This window comes from Pan paniscus, chromosome 6, assembly GCF_029289425.2.
Source record: "Pan paniscus chromosome 6, NHGRI_mPanPan1-v2.0_pri, whole genome shotgun sequence".
Lineage (NCBI taxonomy): Eukaryota > Metazoa > Chordata > Mammalia > Primates > Hominidae > Pan > Pan paniscus.
Window position 1 is genome coordinate 169,309,393 of NC_073255.2, and position 23,514 is coordinate 169,332,906.

Below are 23,514 nucleotides of genomic sequence, written 5' to 3' on the forward strand. Positions count from 1 at the left end.
GAACAACTTTGATCATAAAGATGAAATAAAATAAAATATTCCAGGTATACTAACCTGATGCAGTGAAAATATGGTTATAATTACATGCAACATTTAAAAAAATATGTTTACTCATCACAAGTGATACTTGTAGTAGAGGAATCCTGTCTGAGACAGAAAATCATGGATAAGTTTTATGCTCTGTGGGGGAAGGAAGAACAAAAGGGACAGAGCTGAATTATCACTGGAGGAAATGTTGGTCTGTTGCAGAAAGACCAAGGTAAAGAATGTATTGACTTATAGATTTTTAAAGGTAGACTGAAGATATCTAATCATTTTCATTATTATAAAAAACCACGATGTATATAAGGCACCCATATATGATCTTAGGTAGAATCCTGCCTAGAGGCCAAAATGGCAATTTGTATCTGAGACTCCCATGGGAATACCTGGAACACAGTAGGATTTTGTTTAAGTTTTGGATGCAATGATGAGGGCAGGTCGTCAGGTGGCTTCAACATCATTCTGGCCTCTCAGGTCCAACAATACCTGGGAACACTCAGATTTCGCCACCTCCAGCCCCACAATACTCATATCTTGGTGGGAAGGTAAAAGTGGTTAAGCAGAAAGACAACCCATCTCTTTCCTTCCAACCTCCTTGCCACCAAAGCCTCAGAAGCCTTCTCCAGTAGGGGAGAAACTTTTTGGAAGGCAGCTCAACAAAGTCTCATGGCCAGACATGGTAGCTCATACCTGTAATCTCAGAATTTTGGGAGGCCGAGGTGGGAGGATTGCTTGAGGTCAGGAGTTTAAGACCAGCCTGGACAACGTAGCAAGACCCCATCTCTATAAAAAATGTTAAAAATTAGTGGAGCATGGTGACACATACCTGTAGTCCCAGGTACTTGGGTGACTGAGACAGGTGGATCGCTAGAACCCAGAAGTTTGAGGCTGTCATGAGTTAGGATAGCACCACTTCACTTTGGCCTGGGTGACAGAGCAAGACCCTCTCTTTGGAAAAAAAAAAAAAAAAAGTTCCCAAAAGGAAAACTGGGACTACGTGAGGCACTGGGAGTGTCAGAGGGCAGCCCCAAGGAAGGGAGAGCCTGTGAGGTGGGGTAAAACCCCAAACCAACACCCATTTCTCACAGATGCAACCCCTGGAGAGCCTTTCCTAAAAGGACTCATAAGGGAAACCCAGGAAGCCAACAAAATAGAGCTGGGTCCCCATGCAGCTGTGCCATAACACAGGGCAAGGGGAATACGGCCTTCCACCTGCACCTTAGTGAGCCCGGCACCCCACAATGAGCAAGGGAGAGAATGCCGCCCGGCAGTGGGTGTCCAGGAGTGGTTTTGGGGGGAAGAGGATTGCTCTTTGTAGATTCTTTGCATTCTTTTATTAACCATTTTTTTGGGATAGGGTCTCACTCTGTTGCCCAGGCTGGGGTGCAATGGCATGATCTCGGCTCACTGCAACCTCTGCCTCCTGGGTTCAAGCGATTCTCCTGCCTCAGCCTCCGGAGTAGCTGGGACTACAGGCATGTACCATCATTCCCAGCTAATTTTGTTTATTTTTATATTTAGTAGAGACAGGGTTTTGCCATGTTGCCCAGGCTGGTCTGAAATCCCTGGCCTCAAGTGATCCACCCTCCTCGGCCTCCCAAAGTACTGAGATTACAGGCATGAGCCACTGCGCCTGGCCTCTTTGCATTTTTTTAAAAAGAGGTTTGACTATATAAAGAACTATGTACACTTCTGAAGTAGTCTCCCTAACCTCCCATTCAATCATACTATTCCCCCAAGTCCCCATATCTATAAAGAAATAGCAAAGCCAACACGGCCTCAGGCCTTCCTAACTCCACATCATCCTGAGCAAATTAATTGGTCAAGATAACATTTGTGAGCACACCTTCACTAAGTTAAAAGTACAATACTACAGAGCGACAGGAAGGAAAAGGTAAGAATGGAGGGGGTGAAAGTGAGGAAAGTAGGCAAAGGATTGTGAGAAGAGCCGAGAAGCTCAGGTTTGGGGGATAGGCACTCAGAAGGAAAAAGAAGGTTGGATGTGCTGGTGGTGACAAGTGCTCCAGGTGACTGGGAGTCACAAGGAGACTGGCTAATTAGGCCCTCCGTTCCAGAGCACTTGCAAAGCAATAATGACCCGTGATTAGGAAGAAGCTGTCATCCTCCAAATGGGTCAAGACAGGGACCGTGGATAACCCGTCACAGGAAAAATCACCCAGAACCACAGCACACAGTCCCACAGGCTCTAGAACGGACAATTCCAGTGAGAAACCAAGACAAAGATGGGCCCAGTCTGTCCCAGGAAAAATCACCCAGAACCACAGCACACAGTCCCACAGGCTCTAGGAGGGACAATTCCGGTGAGAAACCAAGACAAAGATGGGCCCAGTCTGTCCCAGGCAGCAGGCCAGGGGTAAGTGGAAAAGCACAGCTCGGCTGCCTCCTGGAAAACCTCCTCCCCTCCCTGTGGCCACCTCCCACTCGGCCACGGGATCCAAGCTCCAGCATAATTGCTCTCAGAAGGAAATTGCCCGTGGAGGCAGGTTGGTGATGTGAAAGCAGCCATGGAGGCAGGAATCCTGTCTTTTCTAAGGTGGGAGCCTCTTCCTTGGTATTTAAATTTAGCCAGGGCCCTTGAGGACTCGAAATGTGAAGGCCGAGGCAGCCAGCTGAGGCTGAATGGCTGAGCCAGGGACCTGAGTCCTCAGCATGTCAGGTCCACTTCCATGCAAGCAAAGCTACAGGCAAGGGGCTGCAGAAGGGTGGATGAGACAAGTCCAGTTTTGGTTTTCTTGGTGACAAGGGTGAGAGGATTAGAACTGCTTTAGGAAGCTGAATCTGCCATCTAGGATCCATCCAAACTGATTTTCCTGTCCCTAAAGTGCTCCCCTCTTTAATCCATCCCAGGAAGATGGATTAAAGAGGGGAAAATCAGTTTCAACCGCCCTAGCATGGACATCAGGGCCTGAGACAGGGCAGAGACAGAACAGAGGGAATGAAAGGAGGGTTCTGAGCAACAGGCTCCAGGGTAGGTACCAGAGGTCCAGCCACCACCTCCTCCCTCCATCAGGGAGGTGACCTACCCTACAGCCCAGGAGCCAGGCCTTAGGTAGAGTCTGTGATATTACTCGATACGGGTCCCAGGACAACCTCAGATTAGACCGTGTGACCTCTGGGGAGTTACCCAACCCCTTTTCTCCTGGGTAAAATGGAAGGTGTAACATTTACCCCCCCCCAAAAAAAAACATTGAGGATTACATGTGACAATCAATGTAAGTAACATGTGAAAACATCTAGAACAATCCTGGTGCCTACGCGGTGTTCAAAGCTCAGTAGTTCCCTCTGCACCACCTCTTTTCTGCCAGCCCCAAACACTAAGGAAACGACCCCTTCCTAAGATGCTGGGTGCCTCCCCACAGAGGCCAAAGGCAGAAGATATGGATTCTCCATGGCCACACAGAGTTCTCGGCAGCTACTGATTCAAAATCTAAGCGTCTCTTGTCCATCATCGAGCACTGCCCTCTCTCTAGATGAACGGAGCACCTGGGACTGCCTGCTGAGCCCCCAGGCCTCCTTGTTGAGGAAGTTTCCTCACCCCTAGTCCTGTGGGTGTGGCGACTGCTTCACAGCCTCCTGTTTATCCTCTGGATTCTCTATTGTGTTTGCACAATCAAAGCCACAAGCCAAAAGACAGGATTCAGTGCCTGGGCCACTGGTGTTCCTGAGGAAGGCTGTGTCCTTTTCCACACTACTAAAAATGAACTTGAAGTTTGAAAGTATGGGTTCAAGTCCCCTCAATGGCTGAGAAACAAAGCCCTCATGTAGAAGGCAGCCTCCAACATAGCCCCCAGTGATCCCCACCTCTGGGTATTCATGACCTACAGAGTCCCTTCCTGGAGTGTGAGCTGGACCCAGTAGCTGGCTTCTAAGACAGAATACAGCAAAGGGGATGGGGTGTCACTTCTGAAACCAGGTTTCAAAAAGACAATGGCTTGCACCTTGCTCAGCCTCTTTCTCGCCCCCATCTCTCAGACATCGTTCTAGAGAAGCTTGCTGCTGCACTCCTTGTTGTGCACATGGCCTCATAGAGGGGCCCACATGGCAATGTAGGGATCTCTCAAGTGAGGACCTGAGGCTTGCCAACAAACCCGAGAGTGACATTGGAGGTAGACTCTTCCCCATTCTGGTCTTTAGCAGTGGGATGACTGCAGCCCTAGCCAATACCATGACCCTAAGCCAGAGGACCCAGCTGAGCCATGCCCAGATTCCAGAACCACAGAAACTGTATGTATGATAATAAGTGTTGTTCAAAGCCTCTAAGTTCTGGAGTAGTTCACGGCAATCGATAACTAATACACCTGTGTCTCCTGGGCCAGGAGAGAAGGTATGGAGTGAGTGTGGGAGCTTCGAGAAACTTTTTTTTTTTTTTTGAGATGGAGTCTCACTCTATTGCCCAGGCTGGAGTGCAATGGTGCGATCTCAGCTCACTGCAACCTCCGCCTCCTGGGTTCAAGAGATTCTCCTGCCTCAGCGTCCTGAGTAGCTGGGATTACAGGTGTGCACCATCATGCCCGGCTAATTTTTGTATTTTTAGTAGAGACAGGGTTTTACCACGTTGGTCATGCTGGTCTTGAACTCCTGACCTCATGATCTGTGTGCCTCAGCCTCCCAAAGTGCTGGGATTACAGGGGTGAGCCACCGCGCCCGGCCGAGAGACCTCTTTTAAAAAGTCACCATGGATGCTTCTATGAGAAGCCAGAACTGCTGGGAAAAGCAGCACCATGACATCATCAATAAGCAAGCCCAGTGGATACATTCCCAGGAAGTTCCCTAAGAACAAGTATGGACTCTCAGCAGACCCCCAATCAGAACATCAACTCATGGGCTGTGAATTGGTCCAACTGCCACTGCCTTCCCCATCAGAGTGGCTGAGGAAATCATAGCAATTGCCAGTAACAAAGACCTCCCCTGGCTCTACCCTCACTAGGAGTCTTCACTGGTATTAACATCAAGATTCTATTCTCCTATCCAGAGTCTAGCAGGTGTGAGCCCAGCAGTAAAAGGACCACTTATGGTTGGGGGCTCATTCCCTCTTCTTGCCTCTGCCTCCTCCCTCTTCCTCTGTACATCATGTCTTTCATCCTTTCCCATCTTTGTTGTCTTGGTTACATGGCCAGACTCCTAATATGCTGCTAGTTTTCATTTTAATGATATGTTCTTGTAAAGCACAATATTTTACTTCAATTGCATGTGTCACTGGATAAATTCCTCTAGTGCGTCTGACATTTGTGTATCAGCTGACTGAATGCGCTCTATGATTTGGGGTGTTTGTGCAGCACTTTCTTCAATTTTAATGTGTTTGCATTTTAATTTATGATCAGGATCTTTCTATACCAATGTGTGTATATATACACACATATGATTCAAAAAAGTGGCACACGTATCAATAAATCTTGAATTGGCAAAGCTCATTTAAGACTATCTCTTTAAATCATGTGCACTAGCAATGATCACTTGGAAAACAGAATGACAAGTGTTCCTGAGAAACTCTTTGCTGGGATTTCAATGTGTGTTTCAGGAGGAAGCCAGCAGGAGAATGCAACAATGCCTAGCTATTGGCTGCAGTAGAAATTTCACGATGAGAACACCTCCCCGGGTTTATTCAGGTCAGCACGGAGGGACCACTTGAGATCCCCCAGGGACGTGCAGGGAAGGTGGGTGGGCCCAAGGGCAGAATAGTGAGAAATGGAAAAAGATAAGAAAAGAGGGCCAGTGTGGCCACACTTACATCAAAAGGGTGATTGAGTGAGGGCTTAATAGTGTTCAAGAATATAAAATATGTCCAAGAGGATATCAACCAGCTTAGTTGCTCTTTTAGTCAACTGAGTAAAACTTGGGAAGAAAGCTTAAAACATAGCAGAAGAGATTGAAACAAGGTGGGAGGAAGGCCCATGAGAAGTGGATACATTGGTCTGAGGCAAGATCAGTCTGAAGGGCCAGTCTTAGAATTCCCAGGCTGGAAAGACTAATGACAGAATGCCGTCTGTCTGTGGTTGAACGTGAAATCAGAGGAGGGAGGGTGGCACGCTGGCACACCTGTGGGATCTTCTGCCTGGAGCCCTTCAACCTCAGCCTCCCCTTCACACAACCCACAGGGTAAGGTCTATGCAGGTTTAATATTTGCAAAACCAGGGATGGAAAATGCAGACACAATATAGCAAATAGAGGGTCTTTTCCTGTCATGGAAATCGGTCAGCCCTGATGCTTCTGCATTTCTTTCCCTTTGTGCTTGTGATCAATCACACATGAACCCATGGCAGCTTGGGCTGGAGAAACATATAGCACAACAGAACTACCTGACCGAACCCTGTATCAAATACATATGCCCTGTGCCCTAACCACATGTTCCTAGTCTATTTGGTGTTCCAACATTGTATCTCCATTTGATTTCCTGACACTTCCATCCATCTGCAGGGCTTTCTGTGCTATGAATATTTATTTTTAGTTAAAGTGGATTCAAATTTCCAGAGTAATTTTAGGAAGAATTCCCAGGTACATTTGGGAAGCAACAAAGCAGAGGCTGGACTCTCTGATCTGATATTGCTTTGTGACTTGAGCACTGAAGATACACACACAGCATCTGTTCCTGAGAAGCAATGTTCGCCCCAGGTGGGTCTCCCTCCACTCCAATCCACTCCTGGGTGATTCCCCCTTGTGGACCTGTGCTGAAGGACTAGGGAACAAAAGCAAATTAATTTTAAAACAGGCTTGAGAAAAAAAAAATTAGGAAGATTAAATTAATCTACATGACAATTCCCAATAAGAATGGTTTTTGTACTATATACTCCTATTGCCTCTTCATGGGAATGTGCACCCAGTACCTATTCAGAGAGGCTGGTATGGATTGGTCTGTGCACAGACACATGGATGCATGTCCCGCAACAGGCTAATAGCAGGGCCAGCCAGAGTTCCGCTTAACCAACATCCATACAGCGCTCCACCCCCTTAGGTGTGAACAGTTTAACCTAGCAAAAACATCCAGGGAAGATGCAATCACCAGCGAGAGGAGCAATCACACCTCAAGTGGAAGTTTATGATGTTTTGGTTCACAATGAACATTAGTCTCTCCCACTAATGTCAGGCAGTAATTCACCACTGAACAGTAGCCATAAAAATGATCGCTTAGTGAAAGGAAAGCAAGAGGCAGAGAAAGCAAGAGAGGGAAAAGATTCCAGCAGAAATATTCAAGCAAAGAAATCTTGTGCTTCTGAGACAACACTGAGCTGATTGTCCCAACTCAAGCCAAAGATTTAGGTTTGCTTGGCCCTAAAGCCAGTCAAGATGGCATTTGCCTTACGATTTTTACCTATAGTGGAAATGTTAACAGTCTGTAGGTTATTGCTAAGTTCCTAGACACCTGCTTATGACTGTAGTATTTATAGGTCATCTTTCTTAACACACATACCCTTAAAGCTCACCACAGGAAGAGGCTGCCAATACCATCCGCAACACACACACATAAGAAAACATCAAAGACATCTAAATTGGCACTTTCCTCACCTCCTTTCCCCCCGCTTCATGTGACGTGTGCACTAAAGGAGTGAAATTACGGTCGTCAAAGACAAGGTTGCAAATGATTGGGACTCATGCCTTTCAAGCAAAATAAAAAGTAATTTTGAGAGCAGCCCACGGATTGCTCGGTCTAGCTCCTGGACCCCTGAAACCCACAGCAAAAACCCTTACTCTTAGCATCCCCTCAAGCTCTCTCCTGCCCACCTACCCCCATTTCCAGTCTCTTGTCATACCGTAAAGAACTCTGAAAGGTCCTTGATACACACAGGAGATTATTACAGGGCTCAGAGAAACCAACTCTGTAATTATGGCTACAGTATGATTTCCATTATTCTCATGCCCTGGCCTCAGTCACTTGCAAAACTTCCAGCAAAATCCTCCTGCAGCTCCACAAGTTGTCATGGCTGGGCCTCTGCCCAAAAGGTGACTGTGGTCCTGATAACCTCTGGGAAAAGCAAGTCAGAATTATTACAAGGAAAGGGGAGTGGTGCTTAGTGAGTGAGTGGGGGTGGGGAATTCTATTGTTCAAGAAAAAAATAAATAAATGGGCCACTTTTGCTTTTTATTATTTCAAACAACAGACTCGGCAGCCCAGCCTTCCTTTCCCAACTCAGACTGTTCCCCTGGGCCAGCTGTGCTGAGTCTGCAGGCACGGGAGCCGGGCTTGAGCAAAACCATTAAAAGGCTGCCACTCCAAGCCTGCAGAGCAGAAAGTTTGGCCGCCCCAGTGGCCTGGCTTCCCCCGGGAGGACCGAAGGCTCATTCCCCCCAACTGACCCTTGCGCTCTTACCTTTCAAATGTTTATGCCTCACCAGCCCCACCACTGCTCTGGAAATTAGATAGAATATCCCAGGTGGCTGAAACAGAACTGTTCTTATATCAACCTACCAAAGTAAAAGATGGGAATGCCGGCCGCGGTTTATGAAGCCCCAGCCTCTTGGTGGGGTATTGCCTGTGTCGCCTGTCACTGCCTGCCTGACCGACTGCTGGACTCTGTCCTTACCTGCCTCAGGAAGGTTGTCTCTGAGCGCCTTGCTGGCCCAGGCTCCTGGGGGTGTCCTGATGCCAAACTCATGGTGCTGCACTTGACCTCCCTGTCGGGGAACAGATTTGGACAGGCTTCCACAGGCAAGAGACTACCAGTCACCAAATGCCTCAACCCACCCTTGGACCAACAGCACAAAAATGCAAGTTGACTATCTTGGGTTTACAATGCAGCCATGGTCAGGAAACACCTTCCTTTTTCCAAGAGAAAATAACTGTTTTGTTATGTGCACTGAACTCTCAATGTTCATTTCATTGATAACATTCACTGCCCAACCAGCTCAGACAATCACACACACACACACACACACACACACACACACACAAATCCTCATCCAGGGTCTACTCCATCCTGCCAGCTAGTAAATGGTCCTCTGGCAGCTGGTAGGAAATTCAGTGGGTAAGACTCTTTTAGGGCAAGGCAGGAAGTTACTTCTACATTGCACTGAGATTGAGCTCACCGGAGAAAAGAGTTAAAGCATCCCCCATACTGCTTGCTGACTTATTTACTCTTAATGGTGCTCATTCACCCATTGCAGCAGGTGAAGCAGGTCTCAGTGCATGAATTGTACACAGTAATGCCCCCGGTATTTAGAATTCACTTTTCCAGCAGACCAAATTTGCCAAATCCTACTGAAGAATCGAGCCATCTGATTCACCTGCCCAAAAGCTCATGTACTTCTCTCCTCAGTGTGGACTGACACTTGTCAGACACAATTTCAGAGTTTGGCTGTCTGGTTTCCTAGCTCACCAAAGCTGGAAGCTGCAGAATGAGGGAGGAGGAAAGGTGCTGAAGTCAACCAGGATTCCTGGCAGCAACTGGAAGTGATGAGTGGCCAAGTGCATGAGAGGAAGACCCGGGAAGGCGGCAAAAATCAGACACAGGAGCTGTGTGGGGATAACATGCCCATGTCTCACAGCATCTTCCCTGGGCATCCACAAAACTCAGTTCAATATGTGAACAAAAATCACAAGGAGTCTGAGGCAGCAAGGAAAGATTCCATTGCGCTTACCATTTTCTTCACAGAACGGAGGTATGAAATAGAATTCTTTGCAGGGAATTATGAAATACAATTCTTAAAAATGTGTACACAATGATTTTGCTGTTTTTTAGTTGTGACACTGAAGGCGGTCCACTCAAATTAGGCGGTTACTTCCTCCTGGGCAGCACCTGCTGTGTGGTACATCATGGACACCATTCTTGCAGAGTACCATGGTGTTTCCCCAGTGCTCATTGTTTTCTTTCCCAGTCATTACCCATAGAATTACTCCACACACAAGTTCCCAAGTCACAAACACACTCTGGGGTGCCGCCTCTTGTCCTCCACATGCTCCCATTCCAGACATACCACCTGTCCGCAGAGATGCCAACAGAAATGATTGCTGGGCTGTTACATTGTTGGATGGTAAAATAGGCATAGTCCTCTAAATATGCCCAGAACATTTCCTCTTGACCATCCAGAGCTAGCAGCCAGAAATACAGCAAAGGGAAATGGAGGGATTAAGGCTTAGTCTCTATCTTTACTCAATCTGAATCACACAATGTCCAGAGAACCCCAAGAGAAGCCAAAATAAAGCAAGCAAGAGCTCCACATGGAATCATCAATATTTCCTGGGAAAGGACTAAAATGCAATTATTGGCCAACAGGAAACAGGACCTCCTGCCTACCACCTTAGAAGGACTTTTAACCCAATCAAGAAGGGCATGCACTATAGGGCCAGTTCCAACTCATGAGATGAGAAGCCTGAACACAAAACATCCCTGGGCAGATGACTGCTCCCAACACAGCTGATGAGCCAAGATCGCCCAGGACTCCAGAACCTGCCAGCTTCCGGAAGATGCAGGGGAAAGGTCAGGTCCCCAGATCATACCATCTGACCTCACCAGAGCAATTTTCATGTTCCCATTGCACCCGTGGTTTTCTCAGCCCACAACTTGGCTCTGGGCCCCATTTGCAACTTTAATAGGTCTGCACTTTCCTCCATCTGTTCCCTGAATGCATTCCAGATGATGCAGCAGCCAGAAGGGCTGGAGCAAGAGGAACAGGCATGTCCCTTCCCCCTGCCCACCTTCCCCAATTGCTCAGACCTAATAAAGCCTTTGCCTTAAGGGCACAAGCCCAAATTGAACACAGCATACACCATTTAGAACAACACTGCAAGGCTGGTCTGACACCTCTCATGTGCACACCAGCTCTAGGGAGGAGGTGAATCCACACACTCACCCCACAACCTCAGCACAGAGGCAGAGAAAGGACAAGATGATCATCATGACCTCAACAGCAGCGTATCTCCTTAGCTCAAATCTGTATCACCTGCCCACACGCCCAAGTTAGCAAAAAGATGTAAGATAACATCCAGCCCAGGAGGGACAGACTGTCTTCACAGTAACCAAAAGTACTGCACCTCATTCCTACCTTCTTCAGCTTGCCACTTTTGGTGCCCACAAAGGCCAGAGAGTGGTTCTTGTAGACATATGCGATGACAGACGTCATGCGGTCCCTGTCCTCCGTGAAGACGGGAATTCCACGCACCATGTCGGACACTCCCAGGGGAGCATTCATGTCCAGGCCACAGAAGTTATCGTCAATGGTTAAGAGCTGCAAATTTTAAAATAAGAAAAATTAGAAGGGAGCATCAAGGAAATTGGCAGAGATATTAAGTCAGGAAACTATGGAGGTAGAAGAATCCTTAGAGATGAATCATCTGGTAACAATCCCTCTTTTTTACATGAAAAATGTCACTCCAGAGAAACTAGGTGACCTGTGAAGAGTCACCTGAGTGGGCAGGTGCAGGGACATGGCAGAAAACACAGATCCGCAGGTCTCCTTTCCCCATAATCTGTGTGTCTCTGCCCCTCATCCAACCCCTCCCAGCGCCATCTTGGGAGCTTTGTCCATCATTATTATCATCATCATCCTCACGTGGAAAAGCCTCACGTGGAAAAGCCCTGGGTCAGCCCAGATGAGCAGGGGCTCCAGGCCGCTCTGCTCAGGCACAAGAGGGATGTGGTCTCCGTATCTATACACAAAGAGGAATGTGGTCTTCGTATCTATACAGAAGAGGGATGTGGTCTCCATATCTGGAGCAGACACACACATGAGGACTCAAAAGTGTAGACTAGGGAACTGAAAACATTAGCATGTAAGTAGCACTATCACAACAGAGGCATGTGCAGGCAATCAGCTGGGGAAAGGAGCAATGGGGGAAGGAATGTGCTGATTCAACTCAATGTGCCACAGCTGGTGCTTTATGAGCTCCGACCTCAGGCTCCCTGTGTCTTTTAGAGCATTGTGAAGAAGGGCAGCCCTGGCCCTGCCATGCCTACACCAGCACTTCCAAAAGTGCCATCCATGGAAACCCAGGTCCCCGATATGCTCTACATAAAAGGGCTCTGCCGGCAAATTTCTAGGAAGCCTTTTAACACCATCTAAGAGATTCATAACGATTAGTTACATGAAAGGTCTGAAAAGTATTTTTAAGAAAAAGTATGTTTAACCTTATCTCAGCCTCTCCTAAACATTTTATTCACTGAACCTTTTCTTCTTCTTCTTTTTTTTTTTTTTCTTTTGAGACAGGGTCTCACTCTGTCACCCAGGCTGGAGTGCAGTGACATGATAATGGCTCACTGCAGCCTTGACTTACCAGGCTCAAGCGATCCTCCAACCTCAGCCTCCCAAGTAGCTGGGACCACAAGCATGTGCCACCATGCCTGGCTAAATTTTTGTATTTTTTGTAGAGACAGTATTTCATCATGTTACCCAGGCTGGTCTCAAATCCCTGAGCTCAAGCAACCACCACCCTCAGCCTCCCGAAGTGCTAGCATTACGGGTGTGAGCCCTTGTACCCAGCTGCTAAACCATTTTGACTGCAACACCTACTAGTGTTCCTTAAAGAGAATATTCTCCAGATATCCTGTGAGATACTGACCTTGACTCGATTGCTCCTGACTCCAGGAAGTATAATTTCGGAAGTCAGGAAGCTTTGGGGCCAGTTCCCCCACTGTATTTCCAGTGGAATCTCTCTTTTTTATACCAGGCCATCAGGTCCCCCTTGAAACAGAGGGTCTCAGCTGGGCTCTGGGGTGCTGGGGAGTGGTGAAGACCCTGGTAGTAGCTGGTGAAAAGCCCTCGGCACTCCCCACAAGCAGCTTGGGTCTCACACACACACCCCTCTGGGGTGAATTTTCCACCATGTCTTGGAAGGGCTATGTGGTCTCAGAAGAGTTACTCCGTTTTCCTATGCTTTTATTTTCTGCTCTATAAAGATGACGGAAACAATCCCCGCTCTGATGGGCTACCATAAAGCCTATTGCACTCGTGCCTGTAAACGTCTTTGGACTTTGCAGAGAAAGGGGTGAAATAAAATACAAGGTGTCACTTTTTTAAAGGCTTCAATCCAGCCAAAGGAAAGGGCATCTGGAGAACAGCAGGCAGGCTCTTGCCAAGGAGTGTGTGAAACCAGGCCACAGGCGTTCTCACCTGGCCCCAGCAGGCTCCTCCACTCCCTCCCAGAAGAGGTGCAGGCAGGCACTGTCCCTCCAGAGAAGGTGACCTGCTCAGCATCTGAAGCCTCTCTGATGGCTCCCCTTCTTCCTACAGAGTAGGGACAGTCAGAGCGAAAACGGGGAGAGCGTGGGCAAGCCTGAGCAGGCCACGTGTAGAGCAGACATCCACTCCAGGCCTTTGATAGCCTCTGGCCTCTCTTGCGTGGCCTGGTCCACCAGCCCAGGCCAAACACAGCTCTCTCCCCTTCCCTTAAAAAAAAAAAAAAAGAAAAATTATTGGCCAGGCATGGTGGCTCATGCCTGTAATCCTGCCAGAGGCAGGCAGATTATCTGAGGTCAGGAGTTCGAGACCAACACTGTCTCTACTAAAAAAACAAACAAAAAATTATAGGAGTCAAATTTACAAGGGAGTGTTCAAGATTTAGTCTGATCTTTGCCATTTTTCCCTAAATAAGGAGATGGGGAAGGAGACAGGAGGCAGAGGGTTAAAGGGAGGAGTAGAAGAAAGGAAGGACAAATCCAGGCAAAGGGGAGAAGATGCCCTGTGCCTGCTGGATATGACCACGGCAACCTGCCAGGCCTTCCAAGGGCAGCCTGGGGTGCTAGGGGTCCTCGTGGCCCTTGAATGTTCCTGCTTCTGGTTCACAAGGAGTTCGCATCCCCAAATTTCTCAGGCCTAAACTGTGCTGCAGGGACCTCTGGCGTCGCAAACTCTGTACATCACCCATTATGATCCATTTTCTGAGTAGATGTGGCTGAATGATTGTTCACACTGCACAGGGTGGGGACACTGAGGCAGGGAGAAAGGGAGTCCATGTTTCACAGTTCCCCACCACCTCTGCCACAAACATAGGCCTCATTAGCCTGAGGAGGCTTCAGGCCTCTCAGCTCCCAAAATTGCATTTCTGAGTGGTCAGGATTACTGAATACGATTCTTCCCCTTGGCTGGGCACGACAGAAGGACATCAACAGCCACGTACAAAAAGAGAGTATACATTTGGCTGGTTACGTCATTCACTAACCAGAAAGTCAGGGACCTGTGACTCTCTTCCTCTGCAGAACCTCTTGCTGCAAGAAGCCCAGGCAAGATCTGGGACAATGACAGATTTCTCCCTAAGTTTCCCCATGGCTTGGCTTCTCTCTCTCTGAATGGGGCCCCAAGTGATAAAGGTGCCATTGAGTCCTTTGACCAAGCACCGTCCAGGTCTTCATGATTGCTGAGGTCCCCCAGCTGTGGCAGGAGGTGGCCCTGCTCTTTGTTTCCTTGAATCTGGGGTGATGGGGGAGGGATTTTTAAGATTGAAACAGTGGAAAAATCACAGGACTTGGGTTCAAATGGCAGCTCAGCTGCTTCCCAATTGCACAACTTGCTCCTACTGTTCTGTAACCTGACTTTCCTTGGCTATAGAGCGGGTAAGCTTATTGGAGCGATGGCACCTGGTGAGCTGGGAAGCACTTCAATGTAAGATATTTCGTGTTGATTTTTTGTGTATAGAAATCCTGCCTGGAACAGGGGTAGAATGGCTGCAGGGTGTGGCCCTAGCATGCCTCTTGACCACAGCATGCACTGCAAACACAGTATGCATTGCTGGGTCTGAGCTGAAACCACCAGCTAATTACAGTACCTGAAGCAGGGGGAGGGAGGGTCCCCCAGGGCCTGTAGACCTGGGAGGTGGACATGTAGAGAACAGATGCCAGGGCTGCCTGGGCCCGGGAAGGTGAGGCTAATTGGTGAAAGCCTTCAACAGGTGAGGGTTGATGTGGCTTCCTGAGCACCTGAGTGATGGGGGAAGAGAATGTTTGCTCCAGCCCTGGATGAGCCTTCCCCTGGGCCCCATTAACAGTGAGATTAGAGCCACAGCCAGAGGAGCCAGGTCTGGACTCTGCTATTATCAGGAGCCCAGCCATGCCCTAGGCCTGGGGCTGGCCTCCTGTCACTCCACAAATACACAAAATGTTTGGCCATGGTTATGATAACCCTTGTTTATTAGAGAGCAACTCTACTCTCACAAGGAAAGGAAATAAGCACCCATTAAATGAGAATTTATATGGAGCCCATTTGGACAACCCTGTGGACAGACCTAGAAGCCCTGAGAGGGCCACACTCTCTGGGTCCCTATCCAGAGGACTCTGGATCTTTTTTCACTGGCTCAAATGTCCTCATAGAACGCATGGGGTACAAATTAAGATGGCTGATCCACTGTGCTCCAAGGACTATGAGCTCAAGGACAGGGGCCACGTTTTATGCATCTTTGTACCCCTAGCTTAGTGCCTGGCTTATAATAGGCTAATACAATGGATGGATAGATGGATGGATGGATAGGTGGATGGATGGATGGATGGATGGATGGGTGGATGGGTGGATGGATGGATGGATGGATGGATGGATGGATGGATGGTTCGTTGGACAGATAGATAAATAAAAGCCTGAGCTTCACAGTGGCTAACAGTACTGAACCAGAACCAAAGTGCTTAGGTTTGAATCCCAACTCTGCCACTTAATCCTGTGTGACCTTGAGAAAGTCACTTAACCTCCCTGTGCCTTAATTTGTTACCTGTAGAATGGGGATTATTACAATAGTACATACTTTGTTGTACTGTGGTGAGGATTAAATAATTTAAAACATATAGAACAATGTTTGGCACTTAGTTCTATGGGAGTGTTCACTCTTGTTGTTTGTTGTCATTAGATGGGTCAGATGACCTCTGCGGTTCTCAGCATCTTTGAGGAAATTCATGGTATCTATCTCAGAGGTATCATCAAAATTAAAGGGGCTAATGTTGTGAAGATGAAATAGCAAAGGTAGTTCTTCCCAAATATCTTCCAGAATCAGATAGACATTTGGTCACAAAGCTGACTGAAGGAGCAGGGGAATGGTCTCAGATCCAGGAGACTGAGCACTATTCATTAGAAATGCAAATTCTTGAGCTCCACCCCAGACATATTGGATTAAAAAGTCTTGGGTGGGGGCTCAGACATCTTCATCTTCACACCTCTCCAGGTGATTCCAACCCCCTCTTGCTAAGGTTTGAGAAGCACTGGCCTGGATCACCATGGAGGGCCCTTCCTAGCTGAGGGCACTACAGAACACAGCATGTGCCTAGCATCCCCACTCGGGAGCAGGACCCTGAGCTGGACCTGGATGCAGAGAGCCCTCACAGCAGCCTCCCCAGGGGCCTGCCATGCAGTGTGGTGGTGGTGGAGGTGGTGTGGGGAGCTGGAGCTGACACTCCGAATTACAATCTAATAGCTTATTGCGCTTCCCTCGTGCACCGCAGCAAAGGTTACCGTGCAATTACGTGTCGCCACATACAAATGACAGAGCAGTTACGGTTACTTTACCAATTACAGGGAAATTGCTCCCACTCTGCAGAGAGATTGGCACTCTGAAAAGCTCTATCATCTCCATGAAAAGGGGATTTTAAATGCAGACGGTGTCCTTCCTCCAGCAGTCCCCCAGGCTCGGGGGCAGAGCTGCAAAGCCACTGCCCAAGGACCCCAGAAGTGTCTGGTAGTCTCTGTGGAGACTCCCTGGGAAGGGCTGGAGGAGGAGGTAGACCTGGGGAACAGTGGGGGGATCTCCCCAAGAACTCTAGACATCACCCCCAACCCTAGGCCTCAATGACACACTCTTAAGGAACCAACTATCACCCACTCTGACAGCCACATCAATCCATCTTGAAGGCAGCAGGTGATGAGGCGGGGTGGGCCCCTGATCCCCAAATCCTCCCCTGACCCCAGCCTGCACAGCCCCTGGTGTGAGTCCTGATTGCACCTCCTCTGCCAAGCAAAGCTGTTTTAGCCCCGACCCTGGCTTGCCCCACCTTTGCAGAAACCTCACATTGAGTCCTTATTACAGAAAGGTCAGAACCAAGCCAGAGCTCAATGGCCCAAATGCAGTGCTAATGAGGTGAAGGTCAGCAGGTCCATCCCCCTGTGGGCCAATTAGCTTAGCTCTGGGACACAGTCTCTTCCATAGCCACAGGCTGCCCTCTTACTGCAGGCATCCACTGTTTACAAACATCCTAAGCTGATCCTGAAGAGGCAGACCAGGTGACCAGCAGGGATGTGCCATGCAGCCAACTCCTCCAGCCACCTATGTACCTGCCCTGCTGCTCTGGGGCAGCAGCAGCCATCTGAGCCCCAGGATGGAAGACAAAATCAGATCTGGTCTTCCCATTGCTCTGTGGGCAACTCCTGTGGTCCAGGAGAGAGAGGATTTCTCCCATCTGGGAGAAAACCAGCTCTCCTGCCCTTCCTGAATGGAAAAGTATCATCTAGCCTCATACTCCTCCACAGCTGGGAAGTCCCCACTCCTGTCCGTTGCATAGGGTAAGAAGACATCAGATTTTCCCAAGCTCACCCATGGTGGGGCCAACTGGATCTTTAGACCAACCTTTTCCCACCAAACCTTTGGTTCCTTGGGCTATTGGAACTCCCTGCATTCAGCAAGGGAAATAGGCACTAGATGAAGACAATGCTATTTACTTTTCCTCACTTACTAATTTGCTTAAGAGCATTTATGAAAAACCTACTAAGCCCCAAGCACTAGGTGAGCCCCTAAGAATATAAAGATGAAAAAGTCTCAGTTCCTGCCCCAAAGAACTGCCTCTTTCCCAGTGTGGGGATGGACAGACCTGGGCCATGACTAGACAAAGCCATCTGGGCCCTGCTTCAGTTATGTGCCTGGGGGAGTCCAGAGAATGGACCACCAACTGCCTTGGGGAGCAGGCATGACTTTGAGGAAGAGGCGAAGTCTGGGCTCACGTCCAAGTTCTCTGGCTTATGAAACAGTATTCTGCCCCTCTTTCACACATCATATTTCAGATGCGGAAAATAACTCAGGATCATAAAATCCAACAGCCCCATTTTACAGAAGGGGCCACTGGGGCCTGGAGAGTGAGGTACCTCCCCTAGTTACCTATCAAGTTGCTGAGAAAATAGGTACCAAAACCCCAAATTCCTGGTGACAGAAAAAACAAAACAAAACAAAACAAAAAAGCCTGATTTTTTTTTTTTAGATGGAGTCCTGTTCTGTTACCAGGGTGGAATGCAGTGGCACAATCTTGGCTCACTGCAACCTCCACCCGCCAGGTTCAAGCAATTCTCCTGCCTCAGCCTCTTGAGTAGCTGGGATTACAGGCACCTGCCACGACACCCAGCTAATTTTTTTATTTTTAGTAGAGACGGGGTTTCACTATGTTGGCCAGGCTGGTCTTGAATTCCTGCCCTTGTGATCCGTCCACCTTGGCCTCCCAAAATGCTGATATTATAGGCATGAGCTACCACACCTGGCTAAAAAACTGATCTTAAGCACGGGTTTCCTCTGGGATTGTTAGAGGGTGGTCCCAAAGACAATCTATTCCAGGATCAGAGGAAGGCAGGGGACTGCTGGGGAAGAGACTATGTGTCCAATCCCTTTCCCAGCACCAGGGATGAGTGCTCTGCCTTCTCCAGAAACTGGAAGCAACCAACTCTCCCCTCCCAAGGAGGCCCCTGACCACTCACTTAAGCTGGGCTTCTTCCTTTCCTGGGTCTGTGCATCCCAAAGGAAAGTGAGAAATGACGTTTTGAAAAGAAATTCAAGTTAGGAGAAAAAGGGAAGGGAAGCCCATGAGCTGCCTATTGATACAGAAAAGAAAAGGTCTTTATATTCTTCATGTTGAGCAGCCCTAAATTTCTTCCCATTAATTACACTTATGCACACTTGTGCACGCACGCACACACACACACACACACACACACACATACACATATCCTGGTTGCTGACCATAGCACACCTCCACTGGAAATGGGGAATCAGTGAATTACACATGTGGGATTTCTTTTTAAAGGGAGATATTGATCAGATAAACTGTAATAGCTCATGTCTAAATGCAGGCTCCAGTTGTAAAGCTCTGCAGTACAGGGAGATAATGATCACCCACTTATTGGGAACCATACCTCAAATATGACAGCTGACCCCTAAGGTGTTCATAAATACACAAAATGCATCCACCCCTTGAGATGACGTCGTGTTTACTCCACAATACCTCCTCAGGGGTAGAGGTAAGTGGAGAGTGTCCACAGGGAGGTAGAAATATCTCTGGGAGTCTCTAGTAGGCTTAGGTTTAGCTCCTCAGAAAGCCTATTATTCTATAAGATATTTCCATGTGCTTGAGTGATGATTCTGTAACAAAGAAGAAATCAAAAAGACCTGACTATCCAATCCTCTGATTGCTTTCCTGTAATGCCTAAACTTTCTCTTTTATGACTCCTAGCCCTCCCCAGAAGGTCTGCCTTCAGACACGTGACATTCAGACACAGGACCCACGCTGGCCCTATGAGATTGAAGTCTCTTGAAAGCAAGCCAGAGAAGTCCTATAATAGGTGAAAGTTGACCCCTGCACCCTGGTTGTGAGCACAGGCCATGGAAACAGTGCTGGAGTGAGGGCTCATACACTCAGTTACTAATGCTTCATCTCAGAATGATTCTTTCGGGTGTCTTTTTCAATGAGATTGTAGGGAAAATGAATGTGTAAGAGAAAGAGGGAGAGCCAGCAAGCCACAGTCACAACAACCCAGTTAGACAAACACATCATTGCAGGGGCTTAGAGAAAAGTGTATTGGGGTTGGAAAAACAACCCAACAAATTATAGTAGTTCCCCTGATCCTTGGCTTCACTTTCCATGGTTTCAGTTACCGCAGCTTCAGATCAACCACTGCCCAAAAATAGAAGAGTAGAGCACAATAAGGGATTTTTGAGAGACAGAGGAGACAATGTTCACATAATTTTTATTATAGTATATTGTCATAACTGTTCTATTTTATGATTATTATTACTGTTAATCTTTTACTGTGCCTAACTGATAAATTAAAGTTTATTATAGGTATGTATGTATATTAGTCCATTTGCTGATAAAGACATACTGGAGACTTGGAAGAAAAAGTTTGATGGACTTACATTTCCACGTGGCTGGGGAGGCCTCACAATCATGGCAGAAGGCAAGGAGGAGGAAGACAGGTCTTACATGGATGGCAGCAGGCAAAAAGAGAGAGTGTGTGCAGGGAAACACCCCCTTATAATATCCTCAGATCTCATAAGACTTATTCACTATCACGAAAACAGCACAGGAAAGTCCTGCCCCCATGATTCAATTACCTCCCACCAGGTCCCTCCCACAACATGTGGGACTTCAAGATGAGATCTGGATGGGGACATAGCCAAACCATGACAGTATGCATGGGAAAAAACAAGGTATATATGGGGTTTGGGACTATCTGTGGTTTCAGGCATCCACTGGGGGACTTGGAAAGCATCTCCCAAGGATAAGTGGGGACTATCATATGGCCCCAGTTCTCAAGAACCACAGCTTTGCTTCTGGGCATCTCAAAAAGGAGGAGAGCAGACCAGAAAACAGGATAGAAAGTCATTGTGTTTTAGGAGGTGGGGCTGGGGATTTTGATGCAAATATTCATTAAATGAATGCATTTAACTACCTATGGAATGATGAAAGCCATTTGCTAAAAGCAACACTTCTTTTAATACTCATTTTGAAGTTTCTATGTGTGTTTTGGGACCATCTGTGGCCCAAGCCCACCAGATATCTAAGTGGTCTTTCACTCATCATGAAAACAAGCTATCCTTCTAATAGGGAACTAATGTCACTAAATTGAGCAGTTTTCCCTGGAGAAGGGCATTAAGCCAAGCACACATTCTGCAGGCCAGGCTGTAACCAATAGCGAGCTTTAGCAGTGCACCCCTTCTAGGGGTTGCTGAGCATAGCAGCCAAAGACAAGCTTCAGCTCAGAATCCTAGGGGTTGAACCCATGACCTTCTCCTCATTAGCTTAGCTGCCAAGAGCCTCGTGTTCCTCCCTCTGAGAAGCAGACAGGGCCATGCCCTGGGAATAGTCTGGACAGGCCAGAGCTCTAGGCCAGCCTACCAAGAGAATTGAAATTCTGCAGATGGCATTATCCCTGGGGGCTGGTTTAGCAACCAACACCAGACCCATGGGAAATCCCAGGGAAGTTTCTCAGCATTGCGAATGGTAACAACCAAAACCTACTGGGGTGCCACCTCTCTCCTTTTGTACTTTAGCTCCAGAGAACCCCAGTGGCTACCTGTCAGGGGCAGATAAATCCCATGCCACCAGTCCATCAATCCCAAATCCCACTGTCCCTCCCGGAGTCTATGGCAGGCAGACTCAGCAGCCACAAGGGCTGTCATTGAAGTGAGAAATACCATGATGATTAAGTTTGTGTGTTTTCCGGTGGGTGCTGGGAAGCAGTGGCCCTGCTCCCCAGGCTGAGTTATGGGGTAGGTCATTCCCTCATTAGTGGAAATAAATTTTATTAGCCCCACTCTCACGGCAATGTATCTTCCTCTCTTGCTCCTCAGGTCTGGGTGTGGGTCTGGGTAATGTTGCCTGCGTGTGGGATAAATCAGCCGAACAAATCCCATTATATTTTGGAACACTGACGGAGACACAGTAATGGCACAGAGACCAGGGAAGGGAGTGGGCTGCTTCTCTCCCACTGACCCCGTTTCCTGCCCATAGGGCCACACACGCTAGGGAAAACATGTAAATTGAGAGGCCAGATGGAGAAGAGCTCTCTCAGTTGTCTCTTTCTCCTTCTCTCCACTGACTTTCTTGATAAAAGAAACAAGCCTGATGTGGTGATGTGCAGTCCTTCCCTTATACCTTACAAAAACTAAGGGACATGTGAAGGTAACAGCAGCAAGCACTGGCCCAAAACGTGTCTTGTCACCCAAATGCATATCATTCATAACCTGTGCTATATAGAAAGGAAGGCAATTGGAGGGAGGCCGAGGTGGGTGGATCACCTGTCAGGAGTTTGAAACCAGCTTGGCCAGCATGATGAAACCCTGTCTGTACTAAAAATACAAAAATTAGCTGGTCGTGGTGGCGCATGCCTGTAATCCCAGCTACTCAGGAGGCTGAGGCAGGAGAATCGCTTGAATCCGGGAAGTATGGGTTGCAGTGAGCCAAGATCGCGCCATTGCACTCCACCCTGGGCAACAAGAGTGAAACACTGTCTCAAAAGAAGAAGGAGAAGGAGAAGAAGAAGGAGGGGGAGGGGAAGGGGAAGGGGAAATAATAATAATAAAGGCAGCTGGAGCACATCCTAGGGCCTGAGATACCAAACATCACACCTGCATTAAGCACAGCCCAAAATCTCCCAAAAGCAGGTATTGGTGAAGAAAAAAAAATTCTAAGCATGAAATCACTGCAATATTATTACGCCCCTTTCTGTCCCCTTGGGTGGTTATTATAACTAAAGGAGGAGACACAGGATGAGGCTATGAAGATGTTTGAGTGTCCTATGAATATAAGGGGCTGTGTGTCTATCATTATTAACATCTGTATATTTCTCTTTCCTTAGGAGCTTCCGGACTCTTTATTAAAAGGATACTTTTTTATCATCTCCTTCTTGAAGATAAAATGTGTGATTCAAAGCAAAAGGGAAACTGCTTGCCCAGTGATATCTCACAAGCTGGGACTGGCTGAGACCCAAAGATCCTGACTCCTAGACCAGTAACCCGGCCAAGACGCCACCCTGTGAGGACGAAAGGAATTGAAGGGAAGGCCCAGAAGTCCAGATCTGGATTGTTAAGTAGGGCTGGTCTATGTGCCCATTGAACAAGAGGTCTGGCTTCCCGTTTTGGCAGGGCTATCTCACACTGCATGAGGCGTGTGTGTGTGAGAGAGAGAAATCTCATTGTACTTGCTGCTGAGCAGAGTGTGTGGGGGTGAGGGAGAACAAGTCACAGAAATAGGGAGACAGAGAAAGGCTAAGAGAGGACCGTGCACCAAGAGTGTGAGTGAGTGAGCAAGAGGAGAGAAACAGAGAAAGCAACAGACAGCAACGAGGAGGACAGACATCAAGGACAGAAAGAATGGGTGTGTGCACGTGGGTGTGCTATGGGTGTGTACGCCACTGTGCTTGGGCTCATGACGTGCAGTCCATGTCTCAGTATTGTGAGAGCACACATCCTCAAACCTGACTTTGTGCTAAGCTCTCCTGGCAGCAGTCTGCGTTAAAATTCAGCCTGTGTGACTCCTGGGTCCTGCCTCACTCCCTGCTGACCCGATGGCCTCCAGGGTGGGCATCCTGGGAGAGTACATCCAGCCTAGGAAGCCAGCCTCAACTTTGCTCCTGCCAAACCCAACACATCGCCCAGGGCTCAGCTACCTGTCACACAAAGCACCATGCACACTAGTCTGGGATGGGACTTTCACTGCAAACCCTGCTGGCCAAAAAGAGGGAGGTGGGCGGGCCTTTCACCTAAATACCTGAGACAGGTGCCATCTCCGAGAGAGTGGGAAGACTTGATTCTATAAAGATTGGGGCTGTGATAGGTCAGGCACCCAGTGCTAAATA

The 23,514-nt window shown here is 48.0% G+C and overlaps 1 protein-coding gene across 3 annotated transcripts in view; it reads right to left on the minus strand.

The window, feature by feature from the left end:
- PLXNA4 (plexin A4) overlaps positions 1-23,514 on the minus strand; it is a 452,604-nt gene that overhangs the window by 355,158 nt on the left and 73,932 nt on the right. For all 3 annotated transcript variants that reach the window (XM_003813461.5, XM_034965007.3, XM_057302764.2), the window contains exon 3: positions 11,038-11,220. In XM_003813461.5, the coding sequence (XP_003813509.2) occupies positions 11,038-11,220 (183 nt within the window). The remainder of the gene's footprint in view (positions 1-11,037; positions 11,221-23,514) is intronic.